The sequence below is a fragment of the Talpa occidentalis genome, unplaced genomic scaffold, assembly GCF_014898055.3.
Source record: "Talpa occidentalis isolate TD23 unplaced genomic scaffold, MPIMG_talOcc4v2.1 talOcc4.5, whole genome shotgun sequence".
NCBI classification, from domain to species: Eukaryota; Metazoa; Chordata; class Mammalia; order Eulipotyphla; family Talpidae; genus Talpa; species Talpa occidentalis.
Window position 1 is genome coordinate 53001237 of NW_023604861.1, and position 25519 is coordinate 53026755.

Sequence of the window (25519 nt, forward strand, 5' to 3'; positions counted from 1 at the left end):
AAAGAAGAAAGTCATACTGGACACGCTGAGATGGAACCGGAATAGAATTTATGGGTTTTCTAAGTGGCAAGAGCCTCTTTTCTGTTTTGTGTTGTTTTTCCAACTAAGGCCCAGAGGGGTTAATATCTGAAATATCACAGCCATTTAGCAGAGGAGCTTGAGCCAAACCCTAGGCCTCACCAAATGATCCAAACTGTTGAACACGGTGCCAGTTAGTTCCGAGGAGAAGGACAACACAAGCTGATATCTGGTGGGATAGACAGAGGGAATGGGGACTGAGCGACAACCTGACACCCACTTTTAGATGGGCTCTTGTAGACACAACCTTGGAAGGAGGTCTGAAAAGAGGACCTTGCACCTTGGATGCAATTTAAATTTATGCAACTCAGAAGTCTCATTTTAAAACATACAATAAAAGAAACCAACTTCAAAAATCCAGACTTCGAGTTCCGAATCCTCCCAGAAGCCTTTGTTTATGAAAATGGCCAGTGAGTACCATCAGAAACTCTCCTGAGAGCAACTCGTTTCTCCCAACCTCACTTCTGAAATCAGGACAATGGAAGCTCTTCTTTTCCTCCACTGCACCTCCCCCCTCCTTCCCTTCCCACTCCTTTTATTCTTGCCAGGGTATAATTGGAAGAGACCAACAGTACTGATTTAAAGGGATAAGAACCATAGTTCTTCCGTCCTGAAAGAAGAGCCATCCTCACCCCCATTCCTCAGCATCTTTCTGGTAACTTTATCACCTTTGCGTCCAAGGCTCATAAACTTCTCCATCATTACACAAGACGTTAAAAAATAAATACAGGCGGTGATGAAAAAGAAGGTGCTCAATGTGGGCTCATTCACAAAATATGTCACATGTCTCCATCCCGTGAAGCCCACGTCACTCTGGACCATCATTTCATGCCATAGAGCAGCTGCCCACCATGGATCACCTCTCTGATGAGGGCCCTTTTTCTTTTTCTTCTTTAGGAAAGCCTGAAGGTCTATGGCCATATTTAAAGAAACTAGTTATAACTAAGGCATTTACGAACTAAAGCCAGTAACATCTGTGCATTCAGAACAAAAGAGTGGGGTATTTATAAGTGAAGCAGCAGATATTTATTTTCCACAGTTAAGATTTGGACAAATTTACTGAGAAATTAAAAGCTCTGAGTTCTAGATAAGAGAAATGATAATAAGCAGAAATAAATGACCTGCTGTTGGTCATCTCCGGCCCTAGCCTGGTGATTTCTTAGAGACAAGCAGCACTATTAGGACAGGGCTATTTGTAGGCACCTGTGCCACTCTGAACCCCAGGTCAGGCAGCTCTTAAAGAGAAGCTCATTTATTTCCTTACCCTCTGCTTCCGCAGGCTTCCTGGGCTGGTGGGTGATGGGCTTGGCGACTTGCCCGAACGGGGAGTAGAGAGCTGACTACCAGGGGTTCCATTAACTAGAAGTACAAAGAATCACAGAAAAAAAAATTACATGTCAAAGAACTTTCATAACAGACCATCTTCTAAGAGAAATAAACAGCTGTAAAGGGGAAGTTGCTAAATTCCAAACATCTTTTTATCAGTAGTTCTGTTATAGGGCAGCCCCCTAACAGTTCTGGAAAAAAGCTTTATGGAGTAGCCTTCTTCAGATATTTACTGTTTTGTTTGCTAATCCTGTGTTTACTATGGCAGCAAGCACATAAAATTTTTTTTCAATGTACTTTTCACAACTTTCCTGAAAAATTACTAATGATGCCTTCAATAGTGCCAATAGAGATTTAAAGAAGGTCGCTAAGGTCGGAAGACATTTTCAGTGGGATTCATCTCTAATTCCTGAGTTCCGTTTCCCAGGACCACCCAGAAGGAGCAAATATTAGCACAGCTCACAAGTGATATTAAAAGAGATTGCTGTTTTATAGCTAAGAACTCACTTCCTGAAGTTCCTGCATCCACTTGTGCCCTGCAACCTCCCTAACAACTCTGAAGGACTTGCCTTCAACAGGAAAAGTAACTGGCACAGATATTCAAGAACTTCTCACAGTGTGACTTTACTCTATTGAAAAGTAAAGTGGCTTTGCAAAGGTTTAAATCACTGGAAACTTATCATTCTCTAGACGTTCATGCAACATTATCACTAAACTGAATCAAAGCCACAGAACTCGAGTAAGCAATTCTTTTCTCTGAGTAACATTACCACTAAGAACTGATAAAACACTTAAAGACATGACTTTATAAAGCTCTAGAAGGTCACTAGATTTTTCCTGTAAAATGACATTTTTACATGCTTTACATCCACAGTCAATGAAGTAGCACTAGCAATGAGACACACAGATTCTGGCGGGTGCATAATAAACACTTTCCACAGGGGAGAGTGATCACATATTAACTTACCTTCTATGAGTTCTAACATGGACACAGTGTTTGACCTGACACTAGCAAGAGGCGAAATCCCTTCTCAGCACTAAACCGAGCACCCGCGGAAATGGGAGGCGTCGGGTGAGTTAAGGATGGCTAAGGCTGCTCCCAGAGCAAACTGAATGAGATGCAGGATTCATCAGCAGATGCCTTTTCTGCGTAAGGCTGACGTCTTCCAAGCAGCAGTGGGAGGTGCGGGTTCTGTCTTAGGCTACATCAAAGGTGTCAATTAAGCCTCATGGCAACGGGAGCCACTGCAACCCCCACCCCGACACCACTAACTCCCGGAAGCCAAGCCCTTTCAGTACTTTGCACTGAATCATAATGAAGTGCCTCAGAGGGGCAAGAGACCCAATGACTCATCTGAAAATCAAAATGACAATAACTCTTCTAAAGCCTGGTGACTCTGGGGTAATAAGTACACCCTCGCAAAATTCGGTGGCAAGGTACAATGTTTATTGATTTTTCACACACAGTGTTTTCACCAACACTTAGGGCCCATGAAATTGGGAAGCTGTTTGTTTTGTCATTTTCTTCAAGGACCTTTAAAAAATGTCACATAACCCATGCTGCACTAAATTGTAGTGTTGCCTTTGAAATGTATGTGGCAACTAATTTTTTGGCAGAGTGAAGTTCAGAGGCACTGAGAATGCTTTAATTTGCTTGCATTCTACAGTCCTGTTTTGTTGAATGAGCGTAATACTCAAGTCTCTTCTCACTGAATTCCCCAGCCAGTGGCTTTTACGGGCAGGACTCTGAAACAGGCAAAGACTAAAGACTGTGGGCAAGGCAGGCTCTACAACTGAGATAAGGCAAGAGATCTCCATTGAATTGACTGGAAAGTATGCTTTGTAAATGCAATATTTTCTTTGCTCATTTCTCACCTACTTTATGTCTTAGGTCATCTTAAAGGCTACACAAGTTGAAAAAAATGAGCAATTTCTAAAGCAGATATAGTGTTAATATTTTATTTTTGAAACTCTAATTTTATCAAGCTAATAGAAAATAAAGAGAAAGTGGATACCCAGAAGGCAGGTTTAGGAATATGTTGCTTAAAAAAGCAAAACAGAAGTAACAGTGCTTCCCTGGTGGCACAAGGGGTTGAGTGTCAGCACTGTGAAGCTGTCGGCAGCCACTGCGGCATGAGTTCGATCCCCGGGCAAGAAGCTAACCCACATGGCACAGCAGACTTCTCCTGTCTCTCCTGCTGCTACCCTTAGCAGTGTATTTCAGTGGATCCGCCTGTCCTGCTTCCCACTCTGTCTCTGATGAATTCTCTCACTGCCCTCCCCCACCTCTGGCCTGTACCCCAGCTCTTGTACGCATAAAAATAAATTAAAAAAAAAAACCAGAAACAAGAAAAAGCTTGCATTGTGTATGCATTTCAGTTTATCAACAATTTACTATGAACTAGTTAATACACTGAAACTGTAACAGGATGGTCCCCAGGAAAGGGGGAGGTTCCCTGCCCCACCCAAGGGAGGGTGGAGCTGAGCAGGAAGAGAAGAAGCTGCAGAAGAGACTGAGGAAGGAAGGAAGCAGGATGGAGCCAGGAGACCTGGAGGAGGCGCATGGATCCTAGAGACACATGAAGAAACTGCGCTTGTCTTGTGGTCGCGGACTGGGTGACACAGATGTGGATGAGACCCATGGGGAGGTGACAATGGCAGCTTTTATCTTGATGTTGATTTTGCTCTTTTCCTTCCGGGCTTGTCTGGTTATTTCTGACCCTTTGCTGTGGGTCCCCACTGGAAGGTGCTTTAGACTCGTGGCAGGTTTTGGGGCCTTGCTCTGGGCCAATCCCATTTGGATGGACTTTTACCCACGAGGGGACGGGTAACTTTGGGTGCTTCATTTAGAAACTAGACTCTGTCTTACCTGTATTGTTTCCTAGTTTTATTAAAGTTCCTTCCCATTAAAGTCTCATATGTTTTGTGTTGATGCGGTGGATGGCAGAACCCATTTAGAATAGGCAGGTTTGCGGGGTTTGGGCTGCCCCTCTCCCTGTCCTATAACAAAACCTTTTATGTAAACATATAATCTCATATTTATACATACATAGACATACACATATATAATTTCACTCAACTCTCACAATATGCGACAGGCAGTATTATTTAAAACATGAGGAAGCTGAGGCATAAAGATAAGCAACTTGACCTACAGATATGGGGTGAAGCTCAAAATCTAATCAAAGCAAATCAGAACATTTACACTTCACCAATACCTTCCCTTAGATCACCTGCCTTCTAGCCTGCAGGGATATCAGATAACTAAGCTAGTGCTCACAATAAAGCATGTGGAAAAGAAAAACATTGGGTGTTGCTGCTGGAATTGTATCAACCTAAAGAGTTGAGAGGATAATGGGTAACAGCAACATGACCTAAGTTTTATTAAGAGCGTGCATGCTCATGGCTCCGGGTGTGTACATCAGTTGAGGAATAACAGCCACCACACCAAACTTGAGAGCAGGCAAGAGCAGATTTATTGAAGCAAGAGGAAAGAGTTCCTGACAGCAGGAGGGGGTTCAAGGCAGAATGCCTGTTTACTCCAGCCCTGTTCATTACTATACTCTGTCAGACTTCCTGTTGCCCAATGTGCCAGACTATTGATTAGGCACCAGGTAGTTGGGAAGGTTCGTGGTGTTTGTTTTTCTGTTCCCCGATTATGCTGTAACCGGATCTTACTCCAGGTGGCTAGCACAGCAACGTTTCAGCAAAACACTTCTATTTTCCTGGGAGCTGTTTTGTTCCTTCTGTTCCTATATTGTTTGAAATCACTGTCCTGTGTCTCAGCCCTTCCCATTCCCCCAGTCCTCCTGATTTCAGTCCCTCTCCATTTCAGTAGGAGCTCACCAAGTGAAGGAGGTAGGACACAATAAAGGTCAAGTGTTCCAAGGCAAAGGGACTGAGTGGAGAGGAGGGAGCAAATGTGATGCACTGAGGAGCCCTGAGAAAGTTAGTTTGGCAGGTAAGTGGAGTTGCAGGGTGGAGAAGGAGGCAGGGGCAGTATAATACAGGAATTTTTTTTGTTGTTGTTGAGGTAAAATTGGCTTACAATGTGGTATTATGGGTATGTGACTCAGAGGATCATAGCCCTTCAGAGTAGGCATTTGGGTTTTATCCAAAGGGCAATGTGAAGCTATTGACTGATTTTAAGCAGGAGCTAGGGATCAGATTTGCATTTTTAAAAAACTCTCAAACCCCCCCCACCCCCCCCCCCCCGATCAAGAAAAGATTAGAGGAAAATGATAATGGATGTAAGCAGAAGTTTATCATATAGGAGAATGTCTAAGGAGGAGAAAGCGCGGGACTCATATAAGGGTCCTGTGGTCAGAGACAGTGTGTGGCTGGGTCTACAGTAGTGCCCTGGAGGGTAAAGGTTAGTGGGATTATTCCAGAGATGTGATTGGTTAAAAGAGCATAAAGGCTGGAGAGGCAGTTGGTTTGGAAGAACATAGAAATTTGGCTATGTTGACTGAAGCATCTTATGTTATATCAATTTGTATTTTATGCACCTCCATACAATTTGAAGAAAAAAATCTGAATTTTGATTCAATCTGAAAAAAAAAAAAATAGAAAAAAAAGAAAAGAATTATACTGTAGGTTGGTATAATTTTCCTGTCTTAGATGAGGAAAATGAGGTTCACAGAAGTTGCCCAAAGGCAAACAATTAGAAAATGGATTGATAAATGGATCTCATTGATGTTTTACTTGAGTAACCAGTCCTGGCATCTCAGACACATCAGAACTCTGTCCCCTGTCTGCAGGTGTTAGTATGCAGACTGAGGGGTACTCCAGAACTCACAAACAAACTTGCACAATAAAACCATCTATGCACATAAAAAGAAAGCAAACTTAGTAAAAGAATAATAAAATTAGTGTGCATAGAAAGAGAGAAGACACAGCACTATCAAGCTATCGCCAGTCAAGGCAGCAGAGTTCAATCCCTGATCCCCGGCGGCCAGGCAGCAACCCACCTGGCGCAGCAGACCTCTCCTGTCTTGCCCACTGCTCCCCTCAGCAGTGTTTTCCAATAGATTTGCCTGTTCTGCTCCCCACTCTCTCTGGTGAACTGTTTACCCCCGTCCCCCGCACCTCTGGCCTGTACCCCAGTTCTTGTATGCATAAATAAATAAATCTTTGAAGAAAAAAAGAAAAGAAAGGATAATAGTTTCTCAATAAAATACCCAGTTACCTATCCCCTTGTGGGTAAATGCCCAGTCAACAGGGTCAGCCTGAAGTGAGGCTGCTGAGGCCCAAAATCTTGCCACAAGTCCAAGGCACCTTCTGGTGGGAAGCCAAAGAAAGGTGGCAAAAGGGACCAGGACAGTCTGGGAAAAAGTACCAATCAAGGTAATGGTTGCTATTGTCAGCCTCCCCAGGGCACTCTCACCCACGTCTCTTCCAAATGTCTCTACATATCTCTCCTCCCATGTCTCCTCCAAGTTCCCTAAATCCCCAATACAAGTCCACATCTGAGAAGCAAGAACCCTTTGACTCCCCCTGTCACAAGCCCACCTGCCTTCTGTGTTATATAGCTTCATCTGACTCCTGAGCTCTGCCTCTCACTAGGTGGTGCTGGGGACCACGGACCTCCCCTTTTTATAGAAATCCCTCAGTTACACAGGGATAATGAGGGTTGTTTCTTATATCATTTTGTGCTTGGACCTACCTCTTTCATTTAAAGCACTGGGTCTAGAGTTTCTGCTTGTGTTACCTTAACTCCAGAGAAATAAAGCTCAAATGCCAAACAAGTCATTTATAATCAAACATTTTGGAACACAACCTGCCTGAAAATTGGGAGCAGTCTGTATTTTTAGGTCAAAGTTCTGTTCAGGGCCTCCCCGGTGGCGCAGCGGTTGAGCACTGGGTTGCGAAGCTGCCCGCGGCCTCTGCGGTGCCGGTTCGATCCCCGGCTGCTCCCCGGCCACTGGAGGAGGGTCCCACATGGCGCGCAGACCTCTCCTGCCGCCCGCTGCTCCCCTCAGCAGTGTACTTCGGTCCTTCTGCCTGCTCTGCTCCCCGCTCTGGCTCTGGTGGATTCTCTCACCCTCCCGCGCTTCTGACTGTACCCAGTGCATGTATAAACAAAACAAACAAACAAACCAGCAAACAAATAAATAAAGCATGCCTCTATAAAAAAATAAATAAATAAATAAATAAAAAATAAAATAAAAGTAAAAAAAAAAAAAAAAAAAAAAACAAAGTTCTGTTCAGACTCCTCCCTGTTGGCCACCTAAAAAGCATCTTAAAATCTTTCATTACATCCAGAAAACAACACATACCTTATTGTTGAGTCACTGCTGGAATAAACAATTTTATTTCAGAAATATGTGTTACATATATATTGAATTTAATTTTTTAAATCTTTTTAATCTTCTAATACCAATTAAGAAATGCCAACTAGAAAAGCTTTGTCAGCTATTTATTTATTTTGAGATTTATTTATTTATATAAGAACCAGGGTACAGGCCAGATCTGCGGGAGGGTGAGAGGATTCACCAGGGACAGAGCAGGGAGCAGAAGAGGCAGACTGACAAAATACACTGCTGAGGGGAGAAGTGGGCGAGAAAGGAGAGGTCTGCTGCGCCATGTAGGACCCTCACCTGCTGTCTGGGATCCAATCGGTGCTGCAGAGGCTGCAGACAGCTTCACAGTGCGGCACTCAACTGCCTGCGCCACCAGGGGAGGCCCTTTGTCAGTTATTTACTAGAACTTATTAAAATTCAACTAACAGGTGAAGTTACTTTAGAGAGAACTTATTAAATAATTCTGTACTCTGAATGGGAAAAATTCAACTTTGTATGGTTTTTAAATAGCCAAGCAGGTGTAACAATTAATTATTTGAGTTTGAAATACTCATCAGAACACTGTCCTATATCCACTTCTGGTTTGCTTTGCTCAGATCTGTCTGGATATGATTTTCTTAAACCCTATATCCTTTGTTCTGCTTATTACTTCCTTAAAGAGATGTGCTGAGCTTTAGATGGATTATTCATAGGTCCCACCAAAGCACTGTGGAAGAAACCTACAGAGCTGACTTTTACTATTTTTGACTATGCCCCCTCATGTTTTCCATTGACCATCAGGGACCCAACAGCATGAACTGCTCGCAGCACATTGCTCCTGATGAAGGACCAGGCATGACCTCTTCCTTCATCATTTCAGATAGACGATTTGACTCTGATATACTCATTGGAACAATGAATCCAGGGTTTGATAATCACTCAGTATACATAGCATATACTTGCTATGTACTCCGTCTTTTGATGCCTGTCTCCCAAGAGACTGTCATTGAAGTTACTGAAAAAGTCTAAGATACAGAAATATTTGACTTCATTTTGAAACTTTTTGCACCTTTGACTTCTATCACTGTACCCTCATGGTTCTTCTGCCTCTTCTGATGTGTTCTTATTATTTCAGTTGTTGCCCCATGCTTCCATCTTGATGCTTACTCTACAAATCTCACTGAGGAGAGGGAGAGGTATCTTATGTTTTATTATTTAAATCCCTATTTTACATACACTCACATAAATTGTCTGTTCAAATCTGATTTAAATGCAGTAACTTATTCCTTATTGCCTACTGGGGTTCCCAAAGAAACTCATACTCCAGGTGTCTAAGATGGAACTTATCTCCCTCTCATCTGATAAACTTCCTTATTTCTGATTCCTCTCTCTTCTAGACTCATCTACAGCTAAATTTCTGGTTTCATTTCCTGTTTGCAGTCTCCCCCATTCTCAACATTGCTTTTTTAATTTCCTCCTGATAATTTCTTGCCATGTTGACTGCAGGGGCCTCAGGACACTTTCTGGCCCTTGGTGCCTCATGTGCAGCCATCCTCTTTACCAATACACCATTGCTTCTAAAAGTCAAATAAAAATCAAACCATAGCCTTGCTAAAAATCCCTCTCACTCCCTAATAACTACAACAAAAATACGCCTTTATGACCCTATGCAATCTGACCACTACCAACTGGACTACTACCATTTCCTCCACGCTTTTCCTAGAATTCTAGCATTTATTTTTATTGAACTTGCAAGTGTTCCTTAAATATATCACAATCTTTCATGCCTTTGTGCCTTAATTCACATTGTTTCATCAAGTGTTAATGTTCTCCTGGCTCTTCCAATCCTGGCAATATCCTTCAAATCTCACGTGTTAAATTTTTTCTCTGGGAACCTGTCTCTCACCCCACTAATAAGACTTATTCTCTTCCTTCTCTGGATTGTCACTGTACTTACTACTCTATTACAGCAAATAGTGTATATGTTTGCCCACCAACATGAACATAAGAACTGTGATTTAATCATCTTTATATTCTTGGAACCTAATACATGTCTGGAACACAAAAGCGTAGATATTTAGGAGATATTGATAAAATTATCATAGAGGCATTAACAGTGAGTTTATAAAAGCAATTGATATAGGATACGCCCCACATAGTCATGGGTCAAGAAAAATGGATCAAAGCTTTATATCTTTGGAAATATTTTATGTGCAGAGGGTGAGCACTAGTAAGAGTTGATGTGTCCAGGGAAAGAGAATAGAAGGAGCATTGAACTTCATATGCAGAAGAAATTTTGAAAACACAAGAGATGAATCATCGGCCCTCTTGCTTCTTTTGGTGCATTTTGTTTCCAACAATTCACTTGAAAATGCAAAGCAGGAAAGATCCTCCATAGGATGTATACAGTTAAATTCCTTATGCTAAAGGAAAAAAAAAAAATGAACTGAGAGCTAGGAGTTAGCAATCTGTCTTTAAAGGTGTTTGATATAAATTTTGTAAAATTAACAAATTGGATTAGTAAGTTAATTAAAATTCTCTTCACTTTCCCAGTTTTGATTCTTGTCTTATCTGCATATGTTGCATAAAATATTTTTATATAACTATAAAAGAGGAAAATTTGAATAACTTAAATAAAGAGACTTCTGGGGAGTATAGCAAGGTGTTTCAGTCATAGCTGAAGTTCATTAATTAAGGCACTGGGTTTTTCCCTCTTTCAAATGTTCATGCTTGCAAATCTAGCACCCAGCATTGCTGGGAAATGGTGAGTTCCAATTGCAGAATGAATGAAGGAATGGTTGTTGCCATGAGAGTTTTTACCTTAAACTATAAGTATCTCAAGGGAGAGAAAGCACATCAGCTCATGATTGAAATTAACAGGTATTGCACAACCATTAGGCCCTAATGTCTGTTGTCATCACTTCCATAGGCAGAGATTACAAATGGAGGATGTCATTCTATGAGAAAAAGCTAGTCATATATCTAAATGAGAATAAAATTCTAAAGCAAGCAAACTAAAAACCAAAGTTCAAGTCTTGGAAAAGATTCCCTTCACACTTCAATGAACAGTTCGGTGGAGAGAAATCTGTGGAGGCTGTGCTCTGGGGCAGGGGACACAAACAAGGCTGTTGGCTCACCCAGAATCCCTGGGAAGGAGAGAGTGGAAGCTAGATAATCTTTAATGAAAGGAAACTGATAGAAAGGAGCAAGGATGAACCCCAAAGGGCAGGTCTGCACTAAGGAAGAGAATAAAGGAGTTGCTGTAGATTGTCCTTACTCTCTCTCTCCCTGCCCCCACTAGTACTGACCTTCTGAAGTGCATTGACAGTGCAGATTGCAAAGTCTTAGCAAAGGTGCTAAAAACAGGAGGTCCCCAACCTCCACCCAGCACATTCAAGCCAATACCTGGGCCCTCCCCCACCCTGCAGACTTAACAACTGAAAAAACACATATTAGTATCAACAGAAGCCAGCAAGGAAATATATATATATATATATATATATATGTGTGTGTGTATTGCACATATACAATACTATATATAATGTGTGTGTGTACATATATGTGTATATATATATATATATATATAGTTTGTGTGTGTATAATCAAACCAAATAAAATCACAGCACCTGCAGGAAAAGTACTTCAACTCTCTAAATTACTATGACAGATTTTCTTTTAAAAGATTTGAAAATTTAAAATAACAAAACAAGTAGGTTTAAAAAAAAGAACACATGTCAACTCGAGACCTCAAAGAAATAGGACATCCAAAGAGAAAACAACTGTCCAAAATTTAATCACAAAAACATGGAAGATTACATCTTTCTATCAGATAAAGAATTCAAAATTGGTATAATAAGGAAACTCAGAGAGATAGAAGAAAATACAGAAAGGCAAGTCAAAATGATAAATGACTACTCAGAAAAGCTAATAAAAGAGATTTTAAAAATTAAAAAAAAAACCAAATTGAAGAGCTCAGAGATAAAATTAATGAACAGAAGAAATCGAAATTTTAAATAAGAAAATAACAGAGACTCGGGATGTAAACAGCTCAATAAATGAGATCACAAAATCTTAGGAAAGTTACGGAAGGAGAATAGACTAAAAGGAGGGTGGAGACAGTGACTTCATAAATAGTAATGTGCAAAGGACCCAAGTGGAAGAAGAGAGAAATAAGAAGTAAACACAACAAAGAAGCACGCTAGGAAACATAAGGATACACAACATAAGGATAAAGGATACCCCAAAAGGGGAAGAGAAAGGAGGAGGAAGAGAGAGCTTATTCAAAGAAATAATAAAGAAAAGTTTCCCAAACTTTGGAAGAAACTAAATATAAAATACGTGAAGCTACAAAGAACACTTTGACATTATATTATTAAGGAATTTGTGCATCATGAAGACACAACACTCATCAATATATATGCACTAAACAAAGGAGCATCAAAATGTATAAAACAACTGTTAAGAAACCTGCAACAGACATTAACAATAACACATGTAAGAGGAGGGAATTTCAACAGCCTATTTACATTAATAGAAAAATCAACCAGACAGAAAATTAACACAGAAATAACAGTTTTTTATTAGCTGTTTTTGGAATTAGACCAGATACACTATTACATATTTATAGTTATCTATACACCCCTAAAAAGCTGAGCACACATTCTTCTCAAGTGCACTTGGAATATTCTCAAGGATAGACCACATGCTGCATCACATAACATGTATGAATAAATTCATGAAAACTGACATCACACCAAGTCTCTTTTTGATCACAAAGGTAACAAAGTAAAAATCAACCACAAAAAGAAAGCAGGATTATCTCAATATTTGAAACTAAACAATGAGGAATCCAAAGGTGGAATTGAAGAGCTCAGAAATAAAACTATGTGGACACAAATGAAAATGAAGACATACTTTACCAGAAACTATGGGTTGCAGCAAAATCATTATATATGGCAACACATGCCTACATCAGGAAATAAGAAAGATCTCAAATAAATAATCTCACCTACAACTAATAAAAGAAAAACAAATGAAGCCACAAGTTACTGAAAGGAAGGAAATAATAAGAATTAGAGTAGAAATAAACAAATTAGAAATAAAAATACAGTATTAAATGAAACCAAAAGCCAATCCTTCAAAAAGATGAAAAATCTCGGGCCTCCCCGGTGGCACAGTGGTTGAGCGCTGGGTTGCGAAGCAGCCCGCGGCCTCTGTGGCGCTGGTTCGATCCCCGGCGGCTCCCCGGCCACCAGAGGAGGGTCCCACATGGTGCGCAGACCTCTCCTGCCGCCCACTGCTCCCCTCAGCAGTGTACTTTGGTCCTTCTGCCTGCTCTGCTCCCCGCTCTGACTCTGGTGAATTCTCTCACCCTCCCGCGCTTCTGACTGTACCCAGTGCATGTATAAACAAACAAACAAACAAACAAACAAACAAATAAATAAATAAAACATTAAAGAAAAAAGATGAAAAATCTCTAACTAGACCCATTACAAAAATGGGAGAAAATGCATTAATAAATAGAATCAGAAATGAAACAGAAGAAATTACAAAAGACACTTCAGAAATATAGAGGATGGCAAGAGACTACTAGGAACTTTAGGCAAGAATATATAAATTAGATGTCAAATTTATTGAATAACCAATAAATTAGATAACTAAGAAAAAATGAACAAAAATTTAGAAGCATATATCTTTCCAAGACTGAATCAGGAAGAAAGGAAATCTGAACAGACCATTTATAAATAAACTGAAACTGAAACAGTAATCAAAAGTCTCCCCAAAATCAAAATCACAGGACCAGAAGGTTTCACTCATAGTTCTATTAAACTTCAAAGATGCACACTTACCCTTCTTAAACTTTTCTTAAAAAGAAAAAGGAAGAAGAAGAAGTGCTTCAAAATTTATTATGAGGTCAATAATACTCCAATGCCAAAAGTAAACAAGGACATTTCACAGAAAAAAAAAAAAAAAAAAGAAAACTATAGCCAAATAACACTGATGAACATAGATGCAAATATTCTCAACAAAATCTTATACACTGATTTCAACAATACATTCAAAGAACCACACATCATGACCAAGTGAAATCTATTCTAGGGATGCAAGGAGAGATCAATATCTGCCAAGTAATCAATGTAATTCATCACATCAATTAGAGAAAAGATAAAAACCATATGATTATATCAATGGAAGCAGAGAAAGCACTTAACAAGAATCAACTTCCATTTATGATAAAAACTCTCAAAAAAGGGAATAAAAATAACATAACATGTCATATATGATCAACCCACAGCTCTTTTCCTACTCAATAATAAAAAACTGAAAGTTTTTCCTTTAAGATCAGGTACATGACAAAGATGTCCATTTCTATCACTTAGCTAGAAGCAATTAGCCAATTAGGAAGTCTTAGCTAGAGCAATTAGGCAAGAGACAGATATAAAAGGAATCTAAATTAGGGAAAAGGAAGTAAAACAATCACTATTTGCAAACAATATGATAATATAGTTAGAAAACTCTAAAGACTCCACTAATTAAACTATTAGAAACAATAAATCAATACAGTGAAGTTGCAGGCTATTTAAAAAAAAATCTGTTGTATTCCTCTATCTAAATAACAAACTAGAAGAGAAATAAAAAGAAATCTCATTTCCAATTGCATCTAAAAAATAATTAGGTACCTATCAGTAAACTTAACAAAAGAAGTGGAAGACCTGTACTATAAGAGCTGTAATTCGGGGCATCCCTGGTGGCACAAGGGATTAAGGCACAACCTATGAAACTGTCTGCAGCCTCTGCAGCACGAGTTCGATCCCCGGCCAGGGAGTTACCCACCTGGTACAGCAGACCTCTCCTGACTTGCCCCGCTGCTCTCCTCAGCAGTGTACGTTGGTCAATCTGCTGCCTGTTCTGTTCCCCACTCTGTCTCTGGTGAATCCTCTCACCCCCCACACCTCTGGCCTGTACCCCAGCTCCTGTATTCATAAATGAATAAATCTTTAAAAAAAAGAACTGCAATTCATAATTAAAAGAAATATGAGGCACAATGGAATGGAAAGATATTCCTTGCTAGTCGACTGGAAGAAGTAGTATTGTTAAAACAACCTTTGTACCCAAAGCAATATAGAGAATCGATGACGTCCCTACCAAAGTTTTAATGGCATTTTCAAGGAAACAGAGGAAACATTACAGAAATTAATATGAAACCACAAAAGACCCCAAACAACCAAAGCATTTTTGACAAAAAGAACAGAAGTAGCATACTTCCAGACTTCAAATTATATCACAAAGCTTTTGTATCAAGACAGCATTGTAGTAGAATAAAAATAGACCCATAAGCTGATGGAATAGAATTGACAGCCCAGCCATAAATCCACACTTGTATGGACAATATACAAAAAAAGTAGCTAATGTATATAATGGAAAAAGCAAGGCTTTTAAACAAATGGTTTTGGGAAAATGGTACTAACACATGCAAAAGAAAGAAACCAGATCACGATCTTACCACATATACTGAAATTAATGCAAAATGGATTTAAGACTTGGATATAAGACCTGAAACTATAAAATACATAGAAGAAAACACAGGTAAAATACTCTGAGCCATTGGCTTCGGGGATGTCTTTGGGCACTCAACAACAAGGGACACAAAAGTAAAAATGAACAAATGAGTCTATGTAAAACTAAAAAGCTGCAAAGTGGAAGAAACTTTCATTAAAATGAAGATATACTATTGAAAGGGTATTTGTATATCATACATCTAATAATATACAGCATCATATATCTGAAAAACAAACAAAAAAACCCAAAAAACCCTACCAAAAATGGACAGAAGAAGTCAATAGACACTTCCTCAAAGCAGACATACAGATGGCCAACCCAACAGGCACATGAAAAAGTGCTCATCATATTGTCAGGGAAATGCAAATCAAAACCACAGTGAGATACTACATCACACCCTTGAGAATATCAAGAGTCCAGAAACAATAAGCATTGGTGAGGCTGTGGAGAAAAAAGGAATCCTTGTTCTTTTTGGTGGGAATGGAGACTGATTGCTTTTCTATGGAAAACAGTATGGAGGTTTCTAAAAATATTAAAAATAGAGCTACCATATCATCAAGCTATTCTACTCCTAGGTATACCCAAGAATATAAAAACACTATTTAAAGAGATATATGCAGTACTGTATTCATTGCAGAACTATTTACAACAGCCAAGCTATTGAAACCGTCTATATGCCCAGTGACAGATGAGTGGTTGAGGATGATGTGGTATATATATGCAATGGATTACTTCTTTTTTTTTTAAGATTTAATTGTATTTATACAAGAGCTAGGGTACAAGCCAGAGTCGTGGGAGGGTGAAAGGATTCACCAGAGACAGAACAGAACATTCACCAGAACAGACCGAAACCACTGCTGAGGGGAGCAGCAGGTGAGGCAGGAGAGGTCTGCTCGCCATGTGGGATTCTCCCTGGCCGGCCAGGAATCGAACCTGTGCTGCAGAGGCTGTGGACAGCTTCACAGCGCTGCGCTCAACCCGCTGCGCCACTGGGGAGGCCCTGCAATGGAATACTTCTTGACTAAAACATAAAAAGTTGAAATTTTCCCATTTGCAGCAACTTGCAGGGAAGTGGAGGAGGCAAAGCTAAGTAAAATAAGCAGAAAGAGAAAGATGAATTAACTCATATGTAGAATAAAAGCAAGAACACAAAGGAACCAAAACTTACCAAACTAACCTTGGAAACTCAGACTGTAGAATTGAGACGAGCAGAGAGGGAGGATAGAGTTGGGGAGCAAAGGGGAGATGAGACTGATATACTATGGTGGAGGACTATGGGTGCTTTGGTGGTGGGATACTAAATTGTATCCATTGTTGTAAAACATTGTTACCTTAATAAAAAATATATATAAAAAAATCAAACTGAAATTTGAAGAGAATCAAGAAGAGGTGAAAATATTGAAATCTCTAAGTTTTAAAGAGGATTGCTGCAATGAAAATTCAAGACAGGTAAACATGGTTTTCATATACTTTCAATAATAATAAAATAAAATAAAGCAAACTTAAACCACCTGTTCTTATGAAACCAGAATTAGTTCACATCATACTTTCATGTTGGGAGATAATTTGTTATAACTTTGCTGTGCAGATAAAAGAAATTTGTTGAAAACAATTTCACCTTTAAATTAAATACTTTATGAGATGTCAGTATTCAAGGACAGACACACATGAATGTTCACCCTTGTTAAACACTTTACAGTACTTTCTTGTTTTTAATATATTCTCATTTCTTTAAGAAGTCATTAAAAACAATTTTCCATATTGTATTCCATGTCTTGACATTCAGTTGTCTTGGGGGCCTTTCCTTCCTCCAATTGCCTTCTTTGGACCCTTTCTGTTAAGGAGACTAATAATAATTCAACAGCTTTGTGAATTATGTTATCTATAAATTATGGAGGGGCTTGACCTGTATACTTCTTGAGAATAGGGGCTGTTTCTTTCATCTCTGCATCATTAGCGCCTAGCAAATGCCTGACACTAGGAGGCCTGCACTGGATATTTCTGAATGTGTAAATGAACACCTTACATTAATAAATCACCTCTACCTTCTTTTAGGCCAAGAAAGGATACAGGCAAGGGGAAAAGAGAAGATTTATAGCAGATTCTCATTTGTGTTCTAACACTCACATGCAAAGGCAAGTTTCTGTCTATCACTGACATACATCATGAAGTTGTGGTGAATCATTTCCCCTCCTAGAATGCTAGTGCCTGTGACTAACACTTAGGGTTCTGTTGCAAAGTTTTATGATGCTGTAAACTGCCATATTAAACCAGGTACTTTATTAGCTATTTCCTGGAGATCAAAATTCTAATGAAGGTGAAGAAACAGGTAGGGTTGCCAGTCTACTGTGTCTGGAACCCTGGAAGTTCAGATCCCAGCTCTGAGTTGCCTTTATTAACCTTGTGACTCTGGGCACAGCAGTTCTCCTAGCCCTGCCTCTGATTCCTCCTTTCTAAAAATGGGCTATATTGGGCCTCCCCGGTGGCGCAGCGGTTGAGCGCTGGGTTGCGAAGCTGCCCACAGCCTCTACAGCGCCAGTTCGATCCCCGGCCCCCAGCGAGGGTCTCACATGGCCCGCAGACCTCTCCCGCCATGCCCGGCAGACCTGCTCTGTTCCCCACTCTGGCTCTGGTGAATTCTCTCACCCTCCCGCACTTCTGACCGTACCAGTGCTCATATAAATAAATAAATAAATAAATCTTAAAAAAAAAAAAATAAAAATGGGCTATATTATTATATAACTAATAATGTCTTGCTTGTTGTTGGGAGCTCGTTGGAAGAATCAAACAAGAGCAAAGAGATGAAACTCTTATGTAAATTCTGATGTTCATTTAAATAAGCTAACAATATTTTCATGAACAGCAGCATGGCATGCAAACTGAGCAAGTCTTATCTTTAGATTGTGCTCCAGTCTCTGTATAATGTAGGAAGATGAGAACTGGAAGTAGAAATTGAAAAGCACAAATAGAAATCATTTCAAACATTGACTAGTATTTTAGGGGGGAAAACAAAGATTATTTAATATTGAAAAGTCAAGTTTATAGTAGTAATGACTTGGGGAGCAGTATCAATGTTTAAGGGGTATGGAAGTAAAATTCACATTCCAGTCCTTATGGATTATGGAATATATGAAACAGGCTATTTTAAGAAAACGGTGATACAGTCAATATAGAATTAACTCAGTGCTCCTTTCCACTGGCTTTAAGACTCTTCTTGAGTAGAGGCGGGACACCTCATTTAAAGGGTCTTTAATTTCCAGGAGATGGGTAAGAGAACAGAAGACCTGAAGCACACACCCGCCTGACATAGTGCAGCTGAACTTGCTCTGCAGGAAACGGAAATACTACTGGATCACCTAAGCTTTGGTCTTGGGGTCGCTGGCATAATCCACACATTTGCGAACTGGGTATTGGTTGCTCTGTAAACTCTAAATTAGAATCATCAGAGGAAGGTGGTAAAATTTAGTAGCAAGTCATAATCAAAAGATAGTCATAGTATATTATATTTTCTTATATAACCAGGAAATGGCTACATGACATATCTGCAAGAAAAAAATTCAAAGTTGTAATTTCATATAAGGCTCACATAAGCAAAATGTTATCAGGGCCATTTAATTTTGACCTTGAAGTTAAAGATACCTTGAAGGTGGTATATTTAAAATATGTGGTATATATTTATTAAAATATATTTAATGCATTTGCCTATCTGCTTTTTTGAGTTTCTGAAATTACTTTTGGGAAATGATATATTCATCTATATTTTAATATTATAATTGCATTATATAATCTTAGAGATATCAAATAATGGCAATATTACCAGTTAATTTCTAAAGTGAAATAATTTCCTTTATTCATAATTTTTAGAGATCAGATTCACAATTTTTTAAACGTAAATTTTAGATTCCTTTTGGGAGTAAAACAAGTTCTTCACCTTTGGCAAGGCTGCTTCTGAGTTGCCAAGTTCCTTCTTTGTTTTTCCCTGTATTATTAAATTTTCCTCCTGAATACCCCCATTTAACCTTGGCTTCTACAATCAGACAGACAAAGCACAAGGACATTTTCTTGCAGGTGTGGTAGAAACATTAACATCAGACAATAAATGCTTCAGGTCTTATGATTTCATTCTTTGACTTGTGCACAAGAATCTGACCTAACTCCTACCTTCCTTGTCTTAGGGCAACAAAAAAGTAAAAGTAAAGAAATTCTTACCCAAACCTAGAAGATGTCTATAGCTCTTAAAAACCAAACAACAACAGAAAGTCAAAAGCTATAGTACATACAAGTCTCTTGAAACAGCTGTCATGTAAAAGACATATAAGAATTTGGCTAATCACCAACTTAATTAGATATTTTCTCCCCACTACACCTGATATTTTTAAATTCACGACATATACTGAGAGGGCGAAGAGAAGAACAATTAAGTAAAATTGTCAAAGTTGGTTTGCATAGGGGACAGATTTTGTTCTTTAATATTGATGAATTTTAGTTATATTACTAATGTGTCATATCCTTTTTCTCTTTCACATCCTTCTGTGATTATACTAAACAGCCAAAAATGTTAGGGGCAATAGGTTGGCTGGGCCCAATAACCACTTTCTCCCTCACTGTTCCATGGAGTTCAACTTAAAATCCACGTTTGGTCATAGAAAATGAAGACTGTTCTTTGGTGAAGGCTGAATATCTTCCAAAGGGCTCAGTTTTAAACTGTCAGCTGATTAATAAACCAACCAAGTCTCCTAGGGGTCTTTCATAAGCAGCAATTCCAGTGCCACCTGATTATTTTGCAGAGGTCCACATGAATGAGTAGGCAGTGTCTCTCTTGAGGGGACAGACTTCCATGGAAGATGTTCTTCCTAGAGAAATTCTTCCTTTCTCCCAGGTGAATGGAGGTAGCGGGCATCTGTTCTCATCTTTGCTCACTGCTTCACTGACTTACACTTCAAAGTATCTAGAGTTCTGCACTTGGGCTGCAGGGTTAAAGATGGCCATTGCCACTGAGGCAGGCAGGGAGGTACAAAGACGGTGTCACTGCCATGCCAATAAATGAAGATGAGCAAGGCTTATCTTTCACCCCAGATTATCAAGACTTCCTATATTTATTTCCTTTTTGTCATCCATAATTCAGTGGTTCTTAAACTTTGGTGAGCATCAGAATTACGTGGGATGATTAGGAAAACCCAGACTGCTGGCCCCCAGCTCTGGGATTTCTTATTCAATGGATCTGGGAAAGGGCTAAAGATTTGTGTTCCGAGTTCTCAGGTGGTGGTGATACTTCTCACCTGAGGACCACTCTTCGTTAACCCACTCTTTCTCTAAATGTGGACCATAAACTATCCCACTGGAATTGCCTGGAGTACTTGCTAACAAAGTGAGAATCTGCGGGCACTGGGGGTTCAGATGACAAATTTAACCAAGTCTCAAATAACTCTCATATACATTATAAGCTTTCAGGCTTATTACCTTACTCTTTAGCAAAACCATTTTTGTGTTCCATTAATCTGGGTGAGTTATGTCATGTGAAGGGAGGATTCTCTACCTACCTTTTTTTTTTTTATATAAATTTATTTATTTATTTAAAGATTTATTTTTATTCATACAAGAGCTGGGGTACAGGCCAGAGTCGTGGGAGGGTGAGAGGATTCACCAGAGACAGAGTGGGGAGCAGAACAGGCAGATGGACTGAAAGCACTACTGAGGGGAGCAGCACTTGCGACAGGAGAAGTCTGCCACGCCATATGGGCATCCCCTGGCCAGCCGGGAATCGAACGCGCATTGCAGAGGCTGCGGACAGCTTCACAGCGCTGTGCTCAACCTGCTGCACCACCAGGGAGGCCCTCTCTACCTACCTTTCTACTAGGAGTGGTAAACAACCCACATCTCAAGTGCCAGCTGTGTTCTGAGGCTTATTCCCTAACTGGTCGGAATGAACTCCATGCTGTGAGAAGGGACAGTGCATTGTTGCTGCCTTTAGAGTGAGTGTCAAAGGCCCAGGCTTTCATGACCTGTCCAGAGAAAAACAACAGAGGTCCCAAGGGAAGGTGACTCTTGGAGAACCAAGCTGGGCTAGTGGGTCTCACTATCCTGCTTCTTAGAGTTCCTTCTTCCCAGACTAGCTTTGAAATAGGTTTTACTTTTCATTAGGAAAAACAGATTTTATCACTTCCACTTTAAAAGATGAAGGTTATAATTTATATAGAGGTTTATAATTTATACAGAGGTGTAACAGCTGATCACTGATATAGGAGGCTAGCCTTGCGGCCCAACCTAGGACTTCTTTCACACCCCTTGGGCCTCCACTGTGGAATACAAGAAGGCCTCTGTGTAGGCCCTAAAGGTCTTTGTTCCTATTTAAAAGAGCTTCTCTGACTTCATTAAATTGAATGACAATCACTTTCATGTATTATTTCAACAGTTTACTTCATTTATTAAATAATTTCCTTTAGTACTGAAATAGACCTTATACCTGAAAACAAACATGAAACAAGAAAACCACCTTATAACTAACGCATGTCAGTTTTAAGACCAAAGAAGAAAAAGACAGGGATGAATGAGAAGGTGGGTTTCTCAGTACACATCCTGCTCCCAAACCAGGACTAGGGCCACTGAGAAACAGGGCACAGGCTGGTCAATGCAGTGCGCTCTGCCCCAGGCCTCATGCTCACTGCCTTTAGTTGCAGAGTCAGACTGAGGGCCACAGTAAAAAGCATATTAAGCAAAAGTCCAGCAAATATGTATCAGAGACTCTTCATAAGCCAGTTCTAAGTAGAATAGATACTGTCACAGAAACTTCTGGAGTTGGGGACCTTTAACCTGAAAAATTAATTTTTGCAGTAGAAATGAAGCAAACTGGTAGTGTACTTCTATTTGTGGGCAAATCTGGGTTTCCTGAGTCTTCACTAAGTTCCTGAGCTAAATGTTTTTTCTTGCAGCCAACATGCTAGACTCTGGCAAATCTGTTCTACCACTCTTCCATGTTCTAAAATTATAAACCGGAATCTACACTGTCTTTAAACCTCAAGCTCCAGCCTTCACACACCCTCGGCTTGTCAGACCTCAGAAACAAGACTATTTCTTCCACGTCTCCCTTCTGTTTTACCTGAGCTGGTTGATGCAGGGGATTTGCTGCGCCTGGAGGGTCCTGGGCTCTTGGTGGTGCTCCGGCGAGATGATGAAGCTATTTTCGTGTAAGAAGTGGACTTCACCACTCGACATTCTGGGGAAAGAACAACAGTCACACATCAAGACAGGGTGATGACGCATAGCATACAAAACTGCACGTAAACCTGAAATAGAAATACACGCTATCCTCAGTTGCACATATTTCCTGCCAGCCTAGTGCTCAGTTATGACAAAAGAATCAAAAAAATAAGGTGAAGGCATGATGGGCTCCCAGACATCAAAGTAAAGAGTACTCCAGGTCTTCTCATTTATCTTCTTCATATAATATTTTGGACAGATTGGGAGTAACAGCCTGATAAAAAGAGGTATTTTTGTTGGGTACTTTCCTACCCATTCCTTGAGTTATTTGTGGATATGTGTTTCTTTCAGGATAAATTGTTCTTTCTTTCAAGAAAAATGTTAGACAAAATGTCAACTTCAAAAACCAAGACATGCTGTGATGGAAGATTCCATGAATCAAGTCCAGGTTTAGTGTTGTTGGGACTCCCTGCAATGAGAGCTGCGGGTCTTCACCATGTGGGGGAAATAGCAAGATTTGTTCAGAAGAGATAATATCAGCAACAAGGTGACTTTACCTGGTTATATGGATACCTGTGAACGTGCACAAATGGTGGTTTCTATAAAATGTTCTTGGCCCGAGGATGAGAAATAACTTGGCTTTCATTAGATTAAATCTTTGGTGTTTGTGTTCATAAGTTCAACACTAAGCATCTTAAATGCAAAGAGCTTTATATTTCTCTTCACTTAGTGAGCTGCATTGACTAGTTACAATTTCATGAAAACCCCTATGCACATCATGTTCCTAAAATTAAGAAATCATTTTTAATCATTAAAACATTTTTATGCTTGCAATGATAATCATTAATTATGGCTGATAATCAATGGATGGAAAATACAAATAATATAAAAAATACCTGCCAAAATGATTTTGTTTTTTTGAGGATGGCATACAAGTTAGAAACTTTTCTATTCATATCTTTAAACAAACAATTGGGGTCAGTCTGTACATATTGATCTGTTAACAGCTTTCTTACCTGACAATGTATTGTGAGTATTTTCATTTTGTTATTTAATGTCTGTAGGATATTTTTCTACATGAATGTACCACAATTCGCTTAACCAAGTTCCAACTATTGGACATTTAATTTGTATTCAATATTTCACTATGGTAAATAATTACTAAATATCATGTGTGTAAATGACTGCAAGCTTTTGTCCCTGACACTTGAAATTTAATTTCATTAACTAGATATGAAAGGGCATGTTGTAGGTGCTCAAAAATATTTGCAGAATGAGATGGAATTGGTTAAGTCGAAAGAGAAGTGCTTTTGAAAAGTTTCAGCCATATTGCTTTCTACACAGACTGACCCAAATTGTACTTTTATCAGAGTATGATCTTGGCCCTTTGCCTGACCCCTTATTGAGGTAAGGTATTATCTTTTCAACATATCTTTGCTAATTTCTGAACAAATATCAGACTTCATTGTTTTAAATCTAAATTATTGGTGGCCAATAACTAAGTTGTGTATTATTTCACATATATTAATTAGCCATATATATTTCTTCTCTTGTAATTATTTACTCATGTCTTTTGGCTGACTGCAATGGGCATGTCCTTTACTTAGTGGTTTGAAGAATGCATTCTATATTAAAGTTGTATTCTTTTGCCTATGTTATAAATATTTATCATTGAGGCAGTGGTTGAAAAATGTTAGCCTTCAGGCCTCCCCTGGTGGCGCAGCGGTAGAGCGCTGGGTTGCGAGGCTGCCCGCAGCCTCTGCAGCACCAGTTCTATCCCTGGCCACCAGGGAGGGTACTACCAAAAAGAAAGAAAAATTTTAGCCTTCTAAATGTGGTATTCTTTGATAGTACAGTAGTTTAAAATTGAAGTCTGGTTTATCAACTTTTCCATTATACATTATTATTACTATTGTACACTTTAAGAAATATGAAAGCATAACAATTCTAAATCTAAGTCTGGTGCCTGATTTTAACTTTGAAATTTTTCTACCCCATGCAAGTAAATTATAATTTTCTATGCTCAAAACACGGCTACCGTTCGTACCATTTGGATAACTTTGTACAAAAATCTCCTAATCAACAAAGTAACTCATATTAATTAGTGAAAAAAAAGTGAATATAAAATATAAATATTACAAGGTGAAAAATAGCAATAGTAGAAAGACTTTCCTGGAGAGTCTTATAATTAAACTATTGAGTACAGCATGAAAAGGAAAGACTTAAAAAAGAAGAGGAGGAAGGAAATCCTGCCTTGAGATACTAATATTTGTGATTTTGTAGCCAAAAATAAGTAGAAAAAGAAACAGGACATTCCTCAGTATGTCCAGGGTCATTCTGACCTATTGGGGGTGGGTGAGGCTGTAAAAGAATTCCATTTCTTAAAAAGAAAAAGAAAAAATCTACACATATGGACATATCAGCAAAAAATACAAGCTAGAAGTAAGCTAGAAACATAACATTGGAAGATATGATCAAAACCATAAGGACCATTCATTTGAGGTGATACTGCCTAAGAGTGTGGGTCTGTGGAGGTTTTAAATCAGAAATCAAATCTTTGGAACATGAAGAGGACATCCAATTAGCTCCAAGTTCTGTCCACACAACTGACAATAAATTCTGGAATTTGTCCCCTCCTTTCAACATTGGCCTAGCCTTTCGGAAGTGTATCAGCAGCTGAGTTGGCTGCTTCCAGTTAGTTTTTATCAAATGATCACTATGTACCAAGTACTGAGCATGCAGGCACCATGGAGAACATACCAAGTTTTGGAACTCAACACATTTACTACCTGGCAGGGTTTAGAGGCGTTTAACCATGAAGGACTTTTTTTCTCTAATTTTGTTTCATGAACCCCATGTTTGAAAAACGCCACTTCATGGGGAAAATTGCTTTAAGTAATAATATGTTTTCTCATTTTAAATCAAAATCTGGACTTTTGTGAGATCAGCATGATCAGGACTTTTTGTCCCAGGTCATGAAAATTTAGAGATCACATAAATTTAAAATATTAATTTGAAAAGCTTAGTATCCAGTTAGCAGGAATGAATAGTTAAAATAGAAAGTTGCCAGATGGTAC

The 25519-nt window shown here is 39.2% G+C and overlaps 1 protein-coding gene across 3 annotated transcripts in view; it reads right to left on the reverse strand.

The window, feature by feature from the left end:
* The window catches only part of DCLK1 (doublecortin like kinase 1), a 323697-nt gene that overhangs the window by 78273 nt on the left and 219905 nt on the right, over window positions 1-25519 (reverse strand). For all 3 annotated transcript variants that reach the window (XM_037527168.2, XM_037527169.2, XM_054701202.1), the window contains exons 5-6: window positions 22342-22458; window positions 1343-1437 (exon numbers count right to left, since the gene is read on the reverse strand). In XM_037527168.2, coding sequence (XP_037383065.2) covers window positions 1343-1437; window positions 22342-22458 — 212 coding nt within the window. The remainder of the gene's footprint in view (window positions 1-1342; window positions 1438-22341; window positions 22459-25519) is intronic.